General features: G+C 37.3%; 1 protein-coding gene across 2 annotated transcripts in view; it reads left to right on the top strand.

Annotated features, from left to right (window-relative positions):
- Positions 1-20,880, top strand: part of GCSAML (germinal center associated signaling and motility like) — a 49,903-nt gene that overhangs the window by 13,540 nt on the left and 15,483 nt on the right. For both annotated transcript variants that reach the window (XM_078452571.2, XM_078452572.2), the window contains one exon: positions 6,306-6,355. In XM_078452571.2, coding sequence (XP_078308697.2) covers positions 6,306-6,355 — 50 coding nt within the window. The remainder of the gene's footprint in view (positions 1-6,305; positions 6,356-20,880) is intronic.

The raw sequence follows: 20,880 nt of genomic DNA on the forward strand, positions 1-20,880 counted from the left end.
GATAACCGATTCAATTTCTTCACTGGTTATGGGTCTGTTCAAGCTTTCTATTTCCTCCTGATTGAGTTTTGGAAGAGTGTGGGTGTTTAGAAATTTGTCCATTTCTTCCAGGTTGTCCAATTTGCTGGCATATAATTTTTCATAGTATTCCCTGATAATTGTTTGTATCTCTGAGGGATTGGTTGTAATCATTCCATTTTCATTCATGATTTTATCTATTTGGGTCATCTCCCTTTTCTTTTTGAGAAGCCTGGCTAGAGGTTTGTCAATTTTGTTTATTTTTTCAAAAAACCAACTCTTGGTTTCGTTGATCTGCTCTACAGTTTTTTTAGATTCTATATTGTTTATTTCTGCTCTGATCTTTCTTATTTCTCTTCTTCTGCTGGGTTTAGGCTGCCTTTGCTGTTCTGCTTCTATTTCCTTTAGGTGTGCTGTTAGATTTTGTATTTGGGATTTTTCTTGTTTCTTGAGATAGGCCTGGATTGCAATGTATTTTCCTCTCAGGACTGCCTTCGCTGCATCCCAAAGCGTTTGGATTGTTGTATTTTCATTTTCGTTTGTTTCCATGTATATTTTAATTTCTTCTCTAATTGCCTGGTTGACCCACTCATTCGTTAGTAGGGTGTTCTTTAACCTCCATGCTTTTGGAGGTTTTCCAGACTTTTTCCTGTGGTTGATTTCAAGCTTCATAGCATTGTGGTCTGAAAGTATGCATGGTATAATTTCAATTCTTGTAAACTTATGAAGGGCTGTTTTGTGACCCAGTATATGATCTATCTTGGAGAATGTTCCATGTGCACTCGAGAAGAAAGTATATTCTGTTGCTTTGGGATGCAGAGTTCTAAATATATCTGTCAAGTCCATCTGATCCAATGTATCATTCAGGGCCCTTGTTTCTTTATTGACTGTGTGTCTAGATGATCTATCCATTTCTGTAAGTGGGGTGTTAAAGTCCCCTGCAATGACCACATTCTTATCAATAAGGTTGCTTATGTTTATGAGTAATTGTTTTATATATCTGGGGGCTCGGGTATTTGGCGCATAGACATTTATAATAGTTAGCTCTTCCTGGTGGATAGACCCTGTGATTATTATATAATGCCCTTCTTCATCTCTTGTTACAGCCTTTAATTTAAAGTCTAGTTTGTCTGATATAAGTATGGCTACTCCAGCTTTCTTTTGGCTTCCAGGAGCATGATACATAGTTCTCCATCCCCTCACTCTCAATCTAAAGGTGTCCTCAGATCTAAAATGAGTCTCTTGTAGACAGCAAATAGATGGGTCTTGTTTTTTTATCCATTCTGATACCCTATGTCTTTTAGTTGGCGCATTTAATCCATTTACATTCAGTGTTATTATAGAAAGATATGGGTTTAGAGTCATTGTGATGTCTGTATGTTTTATGCTTGTAGTGATGTCTCTGGTACTTTGTCTCACAGGATCCCCCTTAGGATCTCTTGTAGGGCTGGTTTCGTGGTGACAAATTCCTTCAGTTTTTGTTTGTTTGGGCAGACCTTTATCTCTCCTTCTTTTCTAAATGACAGACTTGCTGGATAAAGGATTCTCGGCTGCATATTTTTTCTGTTTAGCACACTGTAGATATCGTGCCAAGCCTTTCTGGCCTGCCAAGTTTCAAAGGAGAGATCAGTCACGAGTCTTATAGGTCTCCCTTTATATGTGAGGGCACGTTTATCCCTTGCTGCTTTCAGAATTTTCTCTTTATCCTTGTATTTTGCCAGTTTCACTATGATATGTCGTGCAGAAGATCGATTCAAGTTACGTCTGAAGGGAGTTCTCTGTGCCTCTTGGATTTCAATGCCTTTTTCCTTCCCCAGTTCAGGGAAGTTCTCAGCTATAATTTGTTCAAGTACCCCTTCAGCACCCTTCCCTCTCTCTTCCTCCTCTGGGATACCAATTATGCGTATATTATTTTTTTTTAGTGTATCACTTAGTTCTCTAATTTTCCCCTCATACTCCTGGATTTTTTTATCTCTCTTTCTTTCAGCTTCCTCTTTTTCCATAACTTTATCTTCTAGTTCACCTATTCTCTCCTCTGCCTCTTCAAGCCGAGCCATTGTGGTTTCCATTTTGTTTTGCATTTCGTTTAAAGCGTTTTTCAACTCCTCGTGACTGTTCCTTAGTCCCTCGATCTTTATGGCAAGAGATTCTCTGCTGTCCTGTATACTGTTTTCAAGCCCAGCGATTAATTTTATGACTATTATTCTAAATTCACTTTCTGTTATATTATTTAAATCCTTTTTGATCAGTTCATTAGCTGTTGTTATTTCCTGGAGATTCTTCTGAGGGGAATTCTTCCGTTTGGTCATTTTGGAGAGTCCCTGGCGTGGTGAGGACCTGCAGTGCACTTCCCCTGTGCTGTGGTGTATAACTGGAGTTAGTGGGCGGGGCTGCAGTCCGACCCGACGTCTGCCCCCAGCCCACTGCTGGGGCCACAGTCAGACTGGTGTGTGCCTTCTCTTCCCCTCTCCTAGGGGCGGGATTCACTGTGGGGTGGCGTGTCCCGTCTGGGCTACTTGCACACTGCCAGGCTTGTGTTGCTGGGGATCTGGCGTATTAGCTGGGGTGGGTAGGCAAGGTGCACGGGGGCTGGAGGGGCAGGCTTAGCTCGCTTCTCCTTAGGTGATCCACTTCAGGAGGAGCCCTGTGGCAGCGGGAGGGAGTCAGATCAGCTGCCGGAGGTTTGGCTCCGCAGAAGCACAGAGTTGGGTGTTTGCGCGGAGCGAGCAAGTTCCCTGGCAGGAACTGGTTCCCTTTGGGATTTTGGCTGGGGGATGGGCGGGGGAGATGGCGCTGGCGCCTTTGTTCCCCGCCAAGCTGAGCTCTGCCGTCCGGGGGCTCAGCAGCTCTCCCTCCCTTTGTCCTCCAGCCTTCCCGCTTTCCGAGCAGAGCTGTTAACTTATGACCTCCCAGACGCTAATTCGCGCTTGCTGGAGGAACACAGTCCGTCCGGCCCCTCCGCTTTTGCCAGCCAGACTCGGGGGCTCTGCTTGGCCGGTGAGCCGCCCCTCCGCCCCGGCTCCCTCCCGCCAGTCCGTGGAGCGCGCACCGCCTCGCCGCCCTTCCTACCCTCTTCCGTGGGCCTCTAGTCTGCGCTTGACTCCGGAGACTCCCTTCTGCTAATCCTCTGGCGGTTTTCTGGGTTCTTTAGGCAGGTGTAGGTAGAATCTAAGTGATCGGCCGGACGCGCTGTGAGCCCCGCGTCCTCCTACGCCGCCATCTTCTGTTTTCTATTTTTGATAATAAGTTCTGATTTTATTGCATTGTAATGTTATTTCTGCTTGTGGATTTTATCAAAGTTCTTTACCATCTATTGTGCCTCAACATTGAAACAAGTTACTTATATTCTTTAAATTGTGGTTTCTTCATATGGAAAATAATTTTAAAATTAAAAATACTGTAACTTTATATTGTAAAGGTAACATTTTAAAAATTAACATTCATACATTAGTACAATGCCTGAGTGGAACCAGCATTTGATAAGTATTAGTTAGCATTTTGTTTATTATGCCCCATAGACTTTGAAAATTACAATGACGGGTTTTTTAAGGGTCATACTTTTTGAAATTTATCTATTAGGAAAACTTGATGTTTAATTTTTTTTTAATGTTTATTCATTTGAGAGAGAGAGAGAGAGAGCAAGCAGGAGAGGGACAGAGAGAGAAAGGGACACAGAACCTGAAGAAGGCTCTAGGCTCTGAGCTGTCAGCCCCAGAACCCGATGCGGGGCTTGAACTCACAGACTACGAGATCTTGACCTAAGCTGAAGGTAGCGCTTAACCAACTGAGCCACCCAGGTGCCCCAGGAAACTTGATTAATTATGTATTTCAGATATTCTCTGTTTTTATTTTTCTTGATTTTTTCTTGCTGTCTGAGAGAAATTAATCTACTACTACTTTGTTTCAGTTTGTGTTCATTTTTTTTTCTTTGCTTCATATTGATTCTATTTTGGTAAGTAATAGTTCATCACATTTGTAGGTATTTGTGGTTTTGTCTTTATCTATGTCATATCCTGTCCATCTTTGTTCTGAAATGAGAGCAGTTTATTGTCTTTATCTTGTAATGTGTGTGTAGACCCATGTGGTGGAAGGGTCAAGGTAGGTTGGGGAATAACAGGCAACTCCCTTGCAGGAAACAAAGAGGATAAAAGTGAGTATGTATTAACACTTAATATTGTCTGAACTAATTTCCACATATTAGGCTGCATTCGTTTTGCTTGGGCTACCATGATGAAGTTCCACAAACTGGGAAATTCAACAGAAATAAATTTTGTCACAATTCTTGATGCCTCAAATCCAAGATCAAAGTGCTAGGGAGTGAGTCTCTTCTCAGGCCTCTCACTTTGGCTTATATCCCTATCTTTTCCCTGTGTCTTCATATCATCTTTGCTCTATGACTATCTGTGTCCAAATTGCCTCTTCTTATAAGGACAAAACTCAAGTTAGATGAATTATGGCCAGACCTTCAACCACAGAGCTGGCTGCACAGGTTAGATTCATCATTCAACAACTTCTTTATAACACGACTTTGCATTTTATAAAATTGAAATATGGTTTTACAGTTATCTTCTGATTTGTTCTTTTTTCCTAAAGAATTCATAGGTTTTATATCCCCTCAATACTAATATATTTGACAATACCCATTTTCATTTATTGGAAAGTCATAGGATTCTTGTAATCCTATTTTCCTCACCATTTTGTGGGCTTGCCTTCAGATGGAAGTTTGGGCTACCTTAAACTCACCTCACTGATGAAGTAGTTTCACAATGTTTTCCTCATGGATGTTTTAGAATTTATCATTATTCTTGAAGTGCAGAATCTATTGCATATCTCAATATTCCATGTGATTTGTGTTTGTTCTCCATAAAATCAATTTTCAGGCTGAAGTCTTTATTTCAGGTATCTTATTGTATCTTTGAATGGTTTTGTTTCATTTATGTGGTTCTCATCTCCAAGATTAACTATTCTGTATGTATGACATCATCTCTTTATGTTTTATTTTCCTTTCTCTAACCATACTACATTCTCATTTTCTACAAGTTAATGTTTATTTCAAGCATATGCTGCTGGCTTGTTTTAGAAATAATTGATTTTACATATTGATGCTTTTAGTGCTGTTTTAATCTCTCTAAATATTTTATCGTTTCTTTCAATTGTTTTCCTGCTTTATGCTAGCCACTTACTTTATCCATTTATTATTTTTAATAATAATTAACATATTACATCTATCTGCCTTTAATATATTTTCTGCTTTCTTCTTCTTCTTCTTCTTATTATTATTTTATCTAATTCATGTTTGCAACTTTGTGCTTAGTGTTTTGAATGGAAGTAGATGAGATAACATGGTGTGTGTGTACCTTTGTGTATTTCTTTAGGGAAGATACAAAGGAGAAATAAGCTAAGATTCAGGCTTTGCTTTTGGTATGTTGTCTCGGACTGCCTCCTCACCAAAAATTCTTCCTCTGCAGTGGGCACATCTCTGTTCTGTGTATATTGCCCTCTTTGAGGTGGGCAGGTCATTACAAAATTCTTTGTCTACATTTTCCCTCAAGTTTATGAGACTGAGAAACAGAGAAATAGTAGACCATGTGTTGGTACTCAATCTCCTTTTAGCCACTCACTCCCTGTTCTGGTGTGGAATCGTGTCACTGTAGAGATAATCTCTATTTCTCTCATCACCAGTCTGCACTTATTAATTTAGGTCATTGTAAATTTGTGTTCTGAATTTTTTGGACCTGCTTATTTACCTTCCCTTTTTTTTTTTTTTTTACCTTATTTACCTCCCTCATCAAGAACAACAGAGAAATAAATTGCCTTTCAATATTCTCCCTCAAATTGTTCCAACTATCACTATATTGCACATATGTTCCACATACATATGATATTATACCTAGTATGATGGTCTAGTAATTCTTTAAGTTTCATAAAATATGGAGTTTTATTCTCTGCTTCTTATTTTTTTGCTAGACTTTGGGTTTTTCTTTCCTGCTTCATTGAGTTAAAATTGACAAAATTTTAAAATACTTAAAGCAAATGTGATTTATGTATACCTTGTGAAAAGAACCCCCCTCATCAACTTAATTAACATAACCATCAACTCTCACAGTGCTATCAGCTCTATTTCATGGTTTTTCAGAAACAAAGTAAGCAGGATTTAATTTCAATTAACACTTGAATTCTAAATCTACCAATGACTTTATGTTAAGAGCAGTGAAACATTTCCTTCAAGTGTGTTTTCAGCTTCAGATAACTGGAGTGTATCATGTTATTATCTCTTTCCTTTGTAGGCAGGAAATGGCTACATTTGAGAGAGAAAATCCAGTTCAAGATAAGAAAAGTAAGTCATTGCTTCATGATATTTTTCATACAAGGGAAGTTGTAAGTTTAAACACCTAAAGTGGTTCTGATACTATGTTAGACAGGATTGAAGGAAGCGCTGCTTGGTGTCACTATTATTATTATTATTATTATTATTTTGCCTAATAAAACTGATCTTATTACTTTTTGTATGACAGTAATGCTTTATTTATGATTTATTTTGTTTTATTTATATTGTTTTCCTTAGATTTTTACTTTTTTTACACTTTTGTAGTCATTTTTTTATTAAAGATATAATTTATTTACCTTGTTAAAAATCTAATAATCCAAAGACTGTTGACCAAATGACATGTAACATACAGGAAAAAAAAAACAAAAAACAGATTCTTAGCTATATGCCCTATTAGAAATATTTAAGTTTTTCTCGGGTAGCCTGAATTTTTTTTTTTTCTTGTGAATTGTACATTTTTTTTTATTTATTAGGTTTTTTTGAAAATTCTAGTATATTTAACATACAGTGGTATATTAGTTTCAGGTGTACAATATAGTGATTCAACAATTCTATACATTACCCAGTGCTCATCATGACAAGTTACTTTTTTAAAACAAAATATGAAACTTATTGCCAAATTGGCTTCCATACAAAACCCAGTGCTCATCCCAACAGGTGCCTTCTTCAATGTCCATCACCCACTTACCCCTCCCTCCCACCGCCCCGCCAACCTTCAGTTTATTCTCAGTTTTTAAGAGTCTCTTATTGTTTGCCTCCTTCCCTGTCTGTAAATTTTTTTTTCCACTACCCTTCCCCAATGGTCTTCTGTTAAGTTTCTCAGGATCCACATAAGAGTGAAAACATATGGTATCTGTCTTTCTCTGTATGGCTTATTTCACTTAGCATCACAATCTCCAGTTCCATCCACGTTGCTACAAAGGGCCATATTTCATTCTTTCTCATTGCCACGTAGTACTCCATTGTTATATAAACCACAATTTCTTTATCCATTCATCAGTTGATGGACATTTAGGCTCTTTCCATAATTTGGCTATTGTTGAGAGTGCTGCTATAAACATTGGGTACAAGTGCCCCTATGCATCAGTACTCCTGTATCCCTTGGGTAAATTCCTAGCAGTGCTACTGCTGGGTCATAGGGTAGGTCTATTTTTAATTTTCTGAGGAACCTCCACACTGTTTTCCAGAGTGGCTTCACCAATTTGCATTCCCACCAACAGTGCAAGAGGGTTCCCGTTTCTCCACATCCTCTCCAGCATCTATAGTCTCCTGATTTGTTCATTTTGGCCACTCTGACTGGAGTGAGGTGATATCTGAGTGTGGTTTTGATTTGTATTTCCCTGATGAGGAGCGACGTTGAGCATCTTTTCGTGTGCCTGTTGGCCATCTGGATGTCTTCTTTAGAGAAGTGTCTATTCATGTTTTCTGCCCATTTCTTCACTGGGTTATTTGTTTTTTGGGTGTGGAGTTTGGTGAGCTCTTTATAGATTTTGGATACTAGCCCTTTGTCCGATATGTCATTTGCAAATATCTTTTCCCATTCCGTTGGTTGCCTTTTAGTTTTGTTGGTTGTTTCCTTTGCTGTGCAGAAGCTTTTTATCTTCATAAGGTCCCAGTAGTTCATTTTTGCTTTTAATTCCCTTGTCTTTGGGGATGTGTCTAGTAAGAGATTGTTACGGCTGAGGTCAGAGAGGTCTTTTCCTGCTTTCTCCTCTAAGGTTTTGATGGTTTCCTGTCTCACATTCAGGTCCTTCATCCATTTTGAGTTTGTTTTTGTGAATGGTGTGAGAAAGTGGTCTAGTTTCAACCTTCTGCATGTTGCTGTCCAGTTCTCCCAGCACCATTTGTTAAAGAGACTGTCTTTTTTCAACTGGATGCTCTCTCCTGCTTTGTCAAAGATTAGTTGGCCATACGTTTGTGGGTCTAGTTCTGGGGTTTCTATTCTATTCCATTGGTCTATGTGTCTGTTTTTATGCCAATACCATGCTGTCTTGATGATGACAGCTTGGTAGTAGAGGCTAAAATCTGGGATTGTGATGCCTCCTGCTTTGGTCTTCTTCTTCAAAATTACTTTGGCTATTCGGGGCCTTTTGTGGTTCCATATGATTTTTAGGATTGCTTGTTCAAGTTTCGAGAAGAATGCTGGTGCAATTTTGATTGGGATTGCTTTGAATGTGTAGATAGCTTTGGGTAGCATTGACATTTTGACAATATTTATTCTTCCAATCCATGAGCAGGGAATGTCTTTCCATTTCTTTATATCTTCTTCAATTACCTTCATAAACTTTCTATAGTTTTCAGCACACAGATCTTTTACATCTTTGGTTAGATTTATTCCTAGGTATTTTATGCTTCTTGGTGCAATTGTGAATGGGATCAGTTTCTTTATTTGTCTTTCTGTTGCTTCATTGTTATGTATAAGGATGAAACTGATTTCTGTACATTGATTTTGTATCCTGCAACTTTGCTAAATTCATGTATCAGTTCTAGCAGACTTATGGTGGAGTCTGTTGGATTTTCCATGTATAATATCTCATCTGCAAAAAGTGAAAGCTTGACTTCATCCTTGCCAATTTTGATGCCTTTGATTTCCTTTTGTTGTCTGATTGCTGATGCTAGAACTTCCAACACTATGTTAAACAACGGCGGTGAGAGTGGGCATCTCTGTCGTGTTCCTGATCTCAGGGAAAAAACTCTCAGTTTCTCCCCATTGAGGATGGTATTAGCTGTGGGCTTTTCATAAATGGCTTTTATGATGTTTAAGTATGTTCCTTCTATCCCGACTTTCTGAAAGGCTTTTATTAGGAAAGGGTGCTGAATTTTGTCAAAGGCCTTTTCTGCATCGATTGACAGGATCATATGGTTCTTATCTTTTCTTTTATTAATGTGATGTATCACGTTGATTGATTTGTGAATGTTGAACCAGCCCTGCATCCCAGGAATGAATCCCACTTGATCATGGTGAATAATTCTTTTTATATGCTGTTCAATTCGATTTGCTAGCATCTTATTGAGAATTTTTGTATCCATATTCATCAGGGATATTGGCCTGTAGTTCCCTTTTTTGGCTGGGTCGCTAGTTTGGGAATCAAAGTAATTCTAGCTTCATAGAATAAGTCTGGAAGGTTTCCTTCCCTTTCTATGTTTTGGAACAGCTTGAGAAAGATAGGCAATATATCTACTTTAAATGTCTGGTACAATTCCCCAGGGAAGCCGTCTGGTCCTGGAGTCTTATTGGGAGATTTTTGATAACTGATTCAATTTGTTCGCTGGTTATGGCTCTAGTCAAGTTTTTTATTTCTTCCTGTTTGAGTTTTGGAAGTGTGTGGGTGCTTAGGAATTTGTTCATTTCTTCCAGGTTGTCCAGTTTGCTGCCATGTAATTTTTCATAGTATTCCCTGATAATTGCTTTTATTTCTGAGGGATTGGTTGTAATAATTCCATTTTCATTCATGATTTTATCTATTTGTGTCATCTCCCTTTTCTTTTTGAGAAACCTGGCTAGAGGTTTATCTTTTATTTATTTATTTTTTTTTCAAAAAAACACCTTTTGGTTTCATTGATCTGTTCTACAGGTTTTTTTTAGATTCTATATTGTTTACTTCTGCTCTGATCTTCATTATTTCTCTTCTTCTGGTGTATCTTTGCTGTTCTGCTTGTATTTCCTTTAGGTGTGCTGTTAGATTTTGTATTTGGGATTTTTCTTGTTTCTGGAGATAGGCCTGGATTGCAGTGTATTCTCCTCTCAGGACTGCCTTCGCTGCATCCGAAAGCATTTAAATTGCTATATTTTGATTTTCATTTGTTTCCATATATTGTTTAATTTCTTCTCTTATTGCCTGGTTGACCCATTTATTCTTTAGTAGGGTGTTCTTTAACCTCCATGCTTTTGGAGGTTTTCCAGACTTTTTCCTGTGGTTGATTTCAAGTTTCATAGCATTGTTGCCTGAAAGTGTGCATGGTACGATCTCAATTCTTATATACTTATGAAGGGCTGTTTTGTGACCCAGTATGAATATATCTTGCAGAATGTTTCATGTGCACTGGAGAAGAAAGTGTATTCTGTTGTTTTGGAGTGCAGAGTTCTACATATATCTGTCATGTCCATATGATCCAATGTATCATTTATGGGCCTTGTTTCTTTATTGATCCCGTGTCAAGATGATGTATCCATTACTGTAAGTGGAGTATTAAAGTCCCCTGTAATTGCCACATTCTTATCAATAAGGTTGGTTTGTTTGTGATTATTTGTTTATATATTTGCAGGCTCCTGTATTCAGCGCATAGACATTTATAATTGTTCGCTATTCCTGATGGATAGACCCTGTAATTATTACATAGTGCCCTTCTTCATCTCTTGTTACAGCCTTTAATTTAAAGTCTAGTTTGTCTGATATAAGTATGGCTACTGCAGCTTTCTTTGGACTTCCAGTGGCATGGTAGATAGTTCTCCATCACCTCACTTTCAATCTGAAGGTGTCCTCAGGTCTAAAATGAGTCTCTTGTAGACAGCAATTAAATGAGTCTTGTTTTTTTACCCATTCTGATACCCTATGTCTTTTGGTTGGAGCATTTAGTGCATTTACATTTGGTGTTATTATTGAAAGATATGGATAGAGTCATTGTGATGTCTGTAGGTTTCATGCTTGTAGTGATGTCTCTGGTACTTTGTGGTCCTTGCAACATTTCACTCACAGAATCCCCCTTAGGATCTCTTGTAGGGCTGGTTTAGTGGTGATGAATTCCTTCAGTTATTGTTTGTTTGGGAAGACCTTTATCTGTCCTTCTATTCTAAATGACAGACTTGCTGGATAAAGGATTCTTGGCTGCATATTTTTTCTGTTCATCACATTGAAGATTTCCTGCCATTCCTTTCTGGCCTGCCAAGTTTCATTAGATAGGTCTGCCACTACTCTTATGGGTCTCCCTTTATAAGTTAGATCATGTTTATCCCTAGGTGCTTTCAGAATTCTCTCTTTATCCTTGTATTTTGCCATTTTCACTATGATATGTCGTGCAGAAGATCAATTCAAGTCTGAAGGGAGTTCTCTGTTCCTCTTGGATTTCACTGCCTTTTTACTCCCCAGATCAGGGAAGTTCACAGCTATGATTTTTTTAAAATATGCCTTCAGCCCTTTTGTCTCTCTCTTCTCCTGGAATTCCTATGACATGAATATTGTTCCCTTTTATTGCATCACTTAATTCTCTAATGCTCCCCTCATACTCCTGGATTTTTTAATCTCTTTTTCTCAGCTTCTTCTTTTTCCATAGTTTTATCTTCTAACTCACCTATTCTGTCCTCTGCATCTTCAATCCCGCTGTGGCCGCCTCCATTTTATTTTGCACCTAATTTATAGCATTTTTTAATTCATCATGACTATTTTTTAGTCCTTGATCTCTGTAGCAATAGATTCTCTGCTGTCTTCTATGCTTTTTTCAAGCCCAGCAATTAATTTTATGACTATTATTCCAAATTCTTATTCCATTATATTGCTTAAATCGTTTTTTATGTATTCGTTAGCTGCCAATACTTCCAGGAGTTTCTTTTGAGGAGGATTCTTCCATTTCATCATTTTGGCTATTTTTCTTTCCCTTATGCATTTTAAAAGCTTGTGTCCTCTACACCTGCAAGCACTTTCATATTAAAAGAGGGCCATAGACTGTCCATGGCCTGGCCCTTCAAGAGGTGTTTTTTGGGGATTGTTACTTGCTCTCTGTTGTTGTGACTTTGGTTATTTTATTACCCTATTCTTAGTAATATTTTGTACCCCCCCCCCCCCCCCGGTGTGCTTTGATTTGTTCCTTGGAATAGCCCTAGTGTTAATCCAGGTAATGCTGCATCACTTGTAGGTAGTAACTGTCTGTAGGGTCTGTGCCACTCTGGTGGATATGCAGTTACTCAGTACAAGGGGGCATGGTTTGATGTTTTCTGGACCCACCTCCACTATGGGCCCAGGGAGTGACCCCTGAGGCCCTGCCTTGATGGTGGTGGTGGTGGGGTGGGGGGAATAGTGATTTCCCAGTCTCTTTTCCATGGAGCCAGACCCAGTAGACACTGAATCATTCTCACTGTGCCAGTGGGTGCAGACGGGGGAGGCCTTCTCACTCCACCAATTCCCCTGACCCTGTGCTTGGCTAGGATTCAACATCCCACTCTGTGCTCTGGCACTGGGGAAGTGCCTCTCTGTGTGGCGATATGTGGTCTCAGCTGGCTTTGTCTGTGCAGCCGCATGTCAGGGAGGACTGCTTCCCTGTGGACTGAGCCACAGCCCTCACCGCCACCAGCCCCCAGGGTGGCAGACACAGGTAGGCTTTGTCTTTTCCCACAACACTGCAGAGAAATGGCGGCCTTATCCTCCTGCAGACTGAGCCCTCTGCCCAACCACTGCACCTAGAGGTGGCAGATGCAGGCAGGTTCTGTGCTATCATGCAGCCCTCAGGGTGCGAACCACTTTCTTCAGCTGTGGACTGAGTTTCTGACCTACAACCTCATCCAGACCTGGCTCCCCACTTCCCCAGGTGCGTGAACACGGAGCTGGCCCCAGTCCGAAGAAAATCCCCGCAGTTAGAGATCAGATCCCTCAGTCTCAGTCCAAGGTCTTTCTCCTGTCTAGATATGGTTCGACAATTCCCTATCCACTCTTTCTCTTCCCTTTGTTTCTCTGCAGAAGGGGTTCCCTCCCCTCTACGCCCATGCAGCCTTTTTTATCTCCTCCAGTTCACAATCACCCACCTATCTTTTCTCTAGTTTTCCCATTTTCTTCCTAGTAGATTCAGTCTCTTTTCCTCCCAGGCTCTGGTGTTCAAAGTCCTTTGGCTTCTACACTTCTTTGTTTGAGGGACACGGGACAGATGGATCCCCCTGTCTCTGCCATTTGGGGCAAGCATATCCCCTCACAAGTATATTTCTTAATAACCATCACCTGCTTCATTCATCCTTTCATCCACCACCCCTCTGGTAACCATCAGTTTATTCTTTATAGTTAACAATGTTTCTTGGTTTGCCTCTCTCTCTCCTCTCTCTCCTTTTTTGTTCCTTAGTTCACTAGTTTTGTTAAATTCCATGTATGAGTGAAGTCATATGACATTTGCCTTTCTCTGACTGACTTATTTTCTTAGCATAATACTCTCTAGTTTCATTCATGTCATTGCAAATGGCAAAATTTCATTCTTGTTTTACTACTGAATAATATTCTATTGCATATATATACATATATATGAATAATATTCTATAGAATAAAATAAAATAGAATAATATTCTATTGCACATATATACATATTATATGTATATATGTTGCTTGGGTGCTTCCATAACTTAGCTATAGTAAATAATGCTGCTATAAACATAGGAATACATGTATCCCTTTGAAATTGTTTTTGTATTTTTGGGTAAATGACCAGTAGTGTGATTACTGGGTTATAAGGTAGTTCTATTTTTAACTTTTTGAGGAACATCCATACTATTTTCCAGAGTCACTGTGCCAGTTTGAATTCCCACAAATAGTGTAAAAGTGTTCCTTTTTCCCCACATTGTCATCAACACCTGTTGTTTCCCGTGCTTTTAATTTTAACCATTCTGACTGGTGTGAAGTGATACCTCATTTAGTTTTGGTTTGTATTCTCCTATGATGAGTGATGTTGAGCATCTTCTCATGTGTCTATTGGTTATCTGTATGTGCTTTCTGCACAAATATCTATTCAGTTCCCTTGTCCATTTTTGTAATTGATTGTTTTTGGTGTTGATTTGTGTAAGTTCTTTACACATTTTGGATATTAAATCTTTATATATAAGGTACATCATTTGCAAATGTCTTGTCCTATTGAATTGGTTTCCTTTTTGTTTTGCTGATGGCTACCTTTGCAAAAACTTTTGTTTTTTTTTCCAAAAAGTTTTGGTGTAGTTACTCCTAACTCTTTGATTCAACATAGTACTGGAAGTACTAGCCACAATAATCAAACAAGAGAAAGAAATAAAAGACATCCAAATTGACGAGGAATACGTAAAACTTTCATTTGCAGATAATGTGACACTATATATAGAAAACCCTGAAGACTCCATCAAAAACTAGTAGAACTGATAAATGAATTCTGTAAATTTGCAAAATTCAAAATTAGTATACAGAAATATGCTGCATTTCTATGCACTAATAATGAAGTAGAAGAAAGAGAAATTAAAGAAAAAGAACAATACCATTTACATTTGCACTAAAGAGAATAATATATCTTAGAATAAACTGAACCAAGGAGGTTAAAAACCTGGACTCTGAAAACCATAAAACATTGAGGGAATAAATTGAAGATAACAAATAAATGGAAAGGATATTCCATGTTTATGGATTGTGAGAACCAGTATTGTTAAAAGGTACACATTACCCAAAACAATCTACAGATTTAAGGAAATCCTCATCAAAATGCCAAAGTTTCCACAAAACTAGAACAAATAACAAAATTTGTATGGAACCAGGAAAGACCCTGAATAGCCAAAGCAATTTTGAAAAAGAACAAAACCAGAAATATTACAATGTCAGATTCTAAGTTATACTACAAAGCTGTAGTAATCAAAACAGTATAGTACTGGCATAAAAATAGACACATAGATCAATGGAACAGAATAAAGACCCCAGTAATAAAACCACACTTACACAGTCAATTAATCTATGATAAAGCAGCAAGAATATGTAATTGGAAAAAGTCTTTTTAACAAATGACGTTGGGAAAACTGGACAGCAACATGTGAGAGAATGAAATTGGACCACTTCTTTACACCACACACACACACACACACACACACACACACAGCTCAAATGAATGAAAGACCGAAATGTGAGACCTGGAACCATAAAACACAGAAACAAGAAAACACAGGCAGTCACTCCTTTGACATTGGTCATATACACATTTTTTTTTAAAAGATATGTTTTATCTGACAAGGGAAACAAAAGCAAAATTAAACTATTTTATATGATTTATTTATACTTTATAAATAAATATATATGTATATATATTTATTTATAAATATAGTTATATACTTTATAAACTTCTATGGGAAGTAATTAACCTAAATCCTGCTGATTTTAATTTATGTATAGGTGTTTTAAATAGGACCATTTTGAATACGAGCTTGTGTTATGTGTTTCTTTTTTATTTTCCTTTTCTTTTTTGTTTTGGGCTAGTCTTCACTTTTTTGATATAGTATCCAGGTGCAGTAATCATGTTAACTTCTCAGAATAAACAGTTATGAACAACAATATGTTTGTGGGACAGACATAGCTGAAACAAACTCACTTCTTATAGCTATTCTTCAACTGTCTTCTCATTTTACAACCAAGTGTGTTAAAAAAATTGTGTAGCCTCATCATTTGAAACTTTGCATTTCTTAATCACCTCTCAGCTCATGGTGACATGCTTGTGGTACTACTGTTTCATTGAGCACATTTTATGGGCTATGAAATAAATGTATTTCATTAAACCTCATCACAGCCATAAATAGAATAACATATTTTGAAAACATCATAGTGCATTACACATAAAATTGTCTTATATGACAGTTATATTGATTGTATGTCTATGTAAATGATTGTACTAAAGTATGGTATAAAATATATGTCTAACTGTGTGTTTTGTTTAAAAAAATATGAATGCCTCTGACAAAATGTAACTACAGAGTCTAAAGGACAATTGTCAATGTTAGTTTCAATTATCTTATCTCGAGCACTTACAAACATTGCTCAACATCTCCCTCTTAACATCATTCCTTCCTCCATTTCTCTGACCTCTACACTCTCTTAGGTCACAGTAACCTTTATGCTACCTGACACCGCCCTTTCTTGGGGACACCTAAAATTCTGGTGTCCTTCAGTAATCCAGCCTTGGATTTTTTTCTACTTTCATGAAGATTTGTGTCTGATTAATCTTTCTTCTTGTAGTCTTTGGTAGAATTTTCTGGTGAAGCTATCTAGGGCGATGACATTTATTTAAAAACTTCTTTGCGTACAGATAAAAATGCTTCTGTGATTACAGACTATTCTTATTTTTTGTTACATCTTGTCAGCCTTACAAGTTCCATTTCTCATTAAATTGGTCTCTTTCAATTAAAATTTTAAAGTCTTAAATCTTACAATTGTTATTATATCTCTGTATGTATTTAATGTCTACAGGGTCTATAGTGGTGCTTCTTGCTCATTTCTAATGTTTCTGTGTGTGGATGCATGTGTGTGTGCTTTCCATCTGTTTTTTAATTAATCAGTTTTGCTAGTGCTCATTCATTTCATTAATAGTTTTATGAAATCAAATTTTGTATTAGTCCTCTACCACAGGAGAATCTCTTTCTGGGTCCAATTTAAAGTGGTATATGGCTTACTCAAAATCAAAGAGACTCACAAAATACTGTGCTGTTTTGACAGCAAACAGATGCAAAATGATTTGGATGGGTTTACCCTGAAATAATTCAGAAAATTCACTGAGATGCTGGCTCTTTCATTTTCCTTAGACATGCATTTAAAGTAACCTAGGGTACCTGACCCTTCCTGTTCACCTACACTTAGCTTTATGTTCTCCATGTAGTAGACCAATATTATGTCCTGTGGATATATGAAATGATCAATATTTCTGCAAAGCATATTTTCACCAAAAGACAGAAATTGATAGAGCCCGGAAGTACACTAATGTAGCTGTGCTGATGTCCCTCCACGTAAAATAAAATGCATGTTAGATGTCTGTCATTTTATTACTTTACTCAAGTAAACAGACCTCAGTTGAAGTAGTAAATGTGATTGAACTTGCCATTTCATTGAATTTGTGAAAATGTCCAAAAAGGGAAATTAAATGGGGAAGTTGGGGATTTATGAGTGTACTTTTGATGAGCACCTCTTGCATGGAATTGTTGATTCACTGTATTGTACACCTGCAACTAATATTACACTGTATGTTAACTACCTGGAAATTAAATGAAAACTTTAAAAAAATCACCACCTTTATATCTTTTCCTGATTTCCTTAGGGAAGATACACTGCTGTTGATTAGTTTGTTTACATTCCATTTGGAACAGGTCACCGGAGAACAGGAGAAACAATGTGATGCTGCTGCCCATTGTTAACATAACTATTTTACCTATGTTTTCATGGTGTGGCAAAATTCACAGGATGTGTTTATGAATCCTTTCCACTCATTCTGAAACAAGTACAGGGAAGAAAATATTTTCTCCTTTACTCTGACTAGTGGGCTAAGGTACGAAGGAGATCCTTTCAAAGCAATTTCATTCGGCCTTTTGACCAAATTTATTTGGTCTTGAATTACAAATGATTGTCTCATGATCTCTGTTTATGTGCTTCAGAAGCAATAAGTTTATAGCTCAATCTTTATACTCCTCATTCTTTCCATAATGGCCTGTTGAAGTGTTTATGCTGGCCTTTTCCACTTGGGGAACTGCAAGTTAACTTTAACAAACTCTTTGCTGTGCGTGCTGTGGACCACTTGTGTCTCATATTTCAATACCATTGTTATCCTCTCTACTTCCAAACAAAACCAGGTGATAAAACTAAAACCAGGTTTTCATATTTTGGAGAGTTTGTTACCTTCAATCATTCATGGAACCAACTTTTGCGGTTCGGTCATAAATATTGGGTTGAACTGCAGAAAAGACATTGCAGTTCACTAACATCTCACAAATAATAGGACTACCAGACTTCCTAAAAAGGAAACAAATAGCGAGTTAATTTTGTGTTTCAGAAAGCAATATAATGCTCATGGTATAAGGGACTTGGGAAAAAGATTTTTTTTGTGCTATTTTATGAAATGTGGGGGATGGATGAGCAGGTTACATTAATATATTTTCTTTAAGGGGCTCCCGGGTGGCTCAGTCAGTTAAACATCCGACTTCGGCACAGGTCATGATCTCACAGCTTGTGAGTTGGAGCCCCATGTCGGGCTCTGTGTTGACAGCTCAGAAACTGGAGCCTGCTTTGGATTCTGTGTCTCCCCCTCTCTCTGCCCCTCCCCTGCTCGTGTTCTGTCTGTCTGTCTCTCTCTCTAAAAAATAAATAAACATTAAATATATATGTATATATTTACTTAATGTTCATATAGTCCCAAATCTTGAGATATTTTTGTTTTTTTCAATACTAAGGAATACATGTGTGGTAGGCAGAATTAAGGCCCCAAAGATATCCAATTTAAATCTGAATTATTTTTTCTTTAATATGAAAAAAATGGATTTTTGAGGATATAATTAAGAATCTTAAAATGGGGAGAGTATCCTGGATTTTTTTCTTTTTAGTTTTTTATTTTAATTCCAGTTAGTTAACATACAATGTAATATTAGTTTCAGGTGTAAAATTTAGTGATTCATCACTTACGTATAACACCCAGTTCTCATTTCAAGTGCCCTCCTTAATAACCATCACCCATAGAACCCATCCTGCTACCCACTTCCCCTCCAGCGACTCTCAATTTGTCCTCTATAGTTAAGAGTCTGTTTGCTGATTTGAATCTTTTTTCCAAAACCCCTACATTCATCATTTTTTTTTTCCACGTATGAGTGAAATCATATATATACCACATGTTCTTTATCCATTCATCAGTTGATGGACACTTGACTGCTTCCATGTTTTGGCTATTGTAGGTAATATTGCTATAAACATTGGGATGCATGTATTCATTTGAACTGGTGTTTTTGCAATCTTTGGGTAAATACCCAGTAGTGGGATTGCTGGATCATAGGGTAGTTCTACTTTTAACTTTTTCAGAAACCACCATACAGTTTTCCAGAGTGGCTGTGCCAGTTTGCATTCCCACCAACACTGTAAGAGGGTTCCCCTTTCTCCACAACCTCCCCAACACCTGTTGTTTCTTGTGTTGTTAATTTTAGCTATTCTGACAATGGCAAGGTGATATCTAATTGGAGTTTTGATTTGCATTTCCCTAATGATAAGTCATGATGAGCATCTTTTCATGTGTCTTTTGGCCATCTGGATGTCTTCTTTGGAGAAATGTCTGTTCATGCCTTCTGCTCATTTTTAATTGGATTATTTGTTTTTTGGGTGCTGAATTTTATAAGTTCATTATATATTTTGGATACTAATCCTTTATTGGTTAAGTCATTTGCAAATATTTTCTCCTATTCCCTAGGATTTTTATGGCTTTGGGTCTCACATTTAGGTCTTTCATCCCCATTTTGAATTTATTTTTGTGTACGGTATAAGAAAGCAGTACAGTTTCTTTCTTTTTTTTTTTTTTTAATGTTACTGTCCAGTTTCCCAACACCATTTGTTGAAGATACTGTCTTTTTCTCATTGGATATTATTTCCTGATTTTGTGAAAATAATTGACCACATAATTGTGGACTTATTTCTGGGTTTTCTATTTTGTTCCATTGATCTATGTGTCTATTTTTGTGCCAGTACCATATTGTTTGCATTACTATAGCTCTGTGATATAACTTGAAGTCCAGATTGTGTTGCCTCCAGCTTTGCTTTTCTTTTTCAAAATTGCTGTGGATATTCAGGTTCTTTTATGGCTTCATACAAATTTTAAAATTGTTCATTACAGTTCTGTGAAAAATGTTAGTATTTTGATAAGGATTACCTTGATAGATTGCTTTGGGTAGTATAGACATTTGAACAATATTTGTTCTTCCAGTCCACTAGCATAAAATGTCTTTCCATTTCTTTGTGTTCTTTTCAATTTCTTTCACTAGTGTTTTATAGTTTAAGAGTACAGGTCTTTTACCTCTTTGGTTAGGTCTATTCCTAAGTATCTTATTATTTTCAGTGCAATTCTAAATGGGATTGATTCCTTAATTTCTTTTTCTGCAGCTTCATTATTGATTATAGAAATGCAACAGATTTCTGTACAGGGGTTTTGCATCCTGTGACATTACTGAATTTGTTCATCAGTCCTAGCAGTTTTTTGGATGAGCCTTTCAAGTTTTCTATATAGGGCATCATGTCATCTGAAGATAGTGAAAGTTTTTACTTCTTCCTTACTGATCACATGCCATGTATGTATGTATGTATGTCTGATTGTGGTGGCTAGGGCCTCCATTACTATATTGAATAAAAGAGGTGAGAGTGGATATCCTTGTCTTATTCTTGGCCTTAAGGGAAAAGCTCTCGGTTTTCATTCATTACAAATGATGATAGCTGTTGGTTTTTTATATAAGGCTTTTATTGTGTTGAAGTGTGTTCTTTCTAAAGCTACTTTGTTAATTTTTTTTTTTCATGAATGGATGTTGTAGTTTGTCAAATGCTTTCTCTGGATGTATTGAAATTATCATATGGCTGTTATCCTTTCTCTTACCTTTTTCATGTTTTGTTGAAATTGTTTGATACTATGTTGTCAAGGATTTTTGCATCTGTGTTCATCATCAGAGATATTGGCCTGTAGTTTTCTTTTTTTAGTGGAGTCTATCTGGTTTTGCAAGTAGTGTAATTCTAGGTTCATAGAAATTTAGAAGTTTTCATTCCTTTTCTATTTTAGTTTGAGAAGAATAGATACTAACTCTCTTTAAATGTTTGGTAGAAATTGCCTATGAAATC

Source organism: Panthera onca, chromosome A1 (genome assembly GCF_046562875.1).
Source record: "Panthera onca isolate mPanOnc1 chromosome A1, mPanOnc1 haplotype 2, whole genome shotgun sequence".
NCBI classification, from domain to species: domain Eukaryota; kingdom Metazoa; phylum Chordata; class Mammalia; order Carnivora; family Felidae; genus Panthera; species Panthera onca.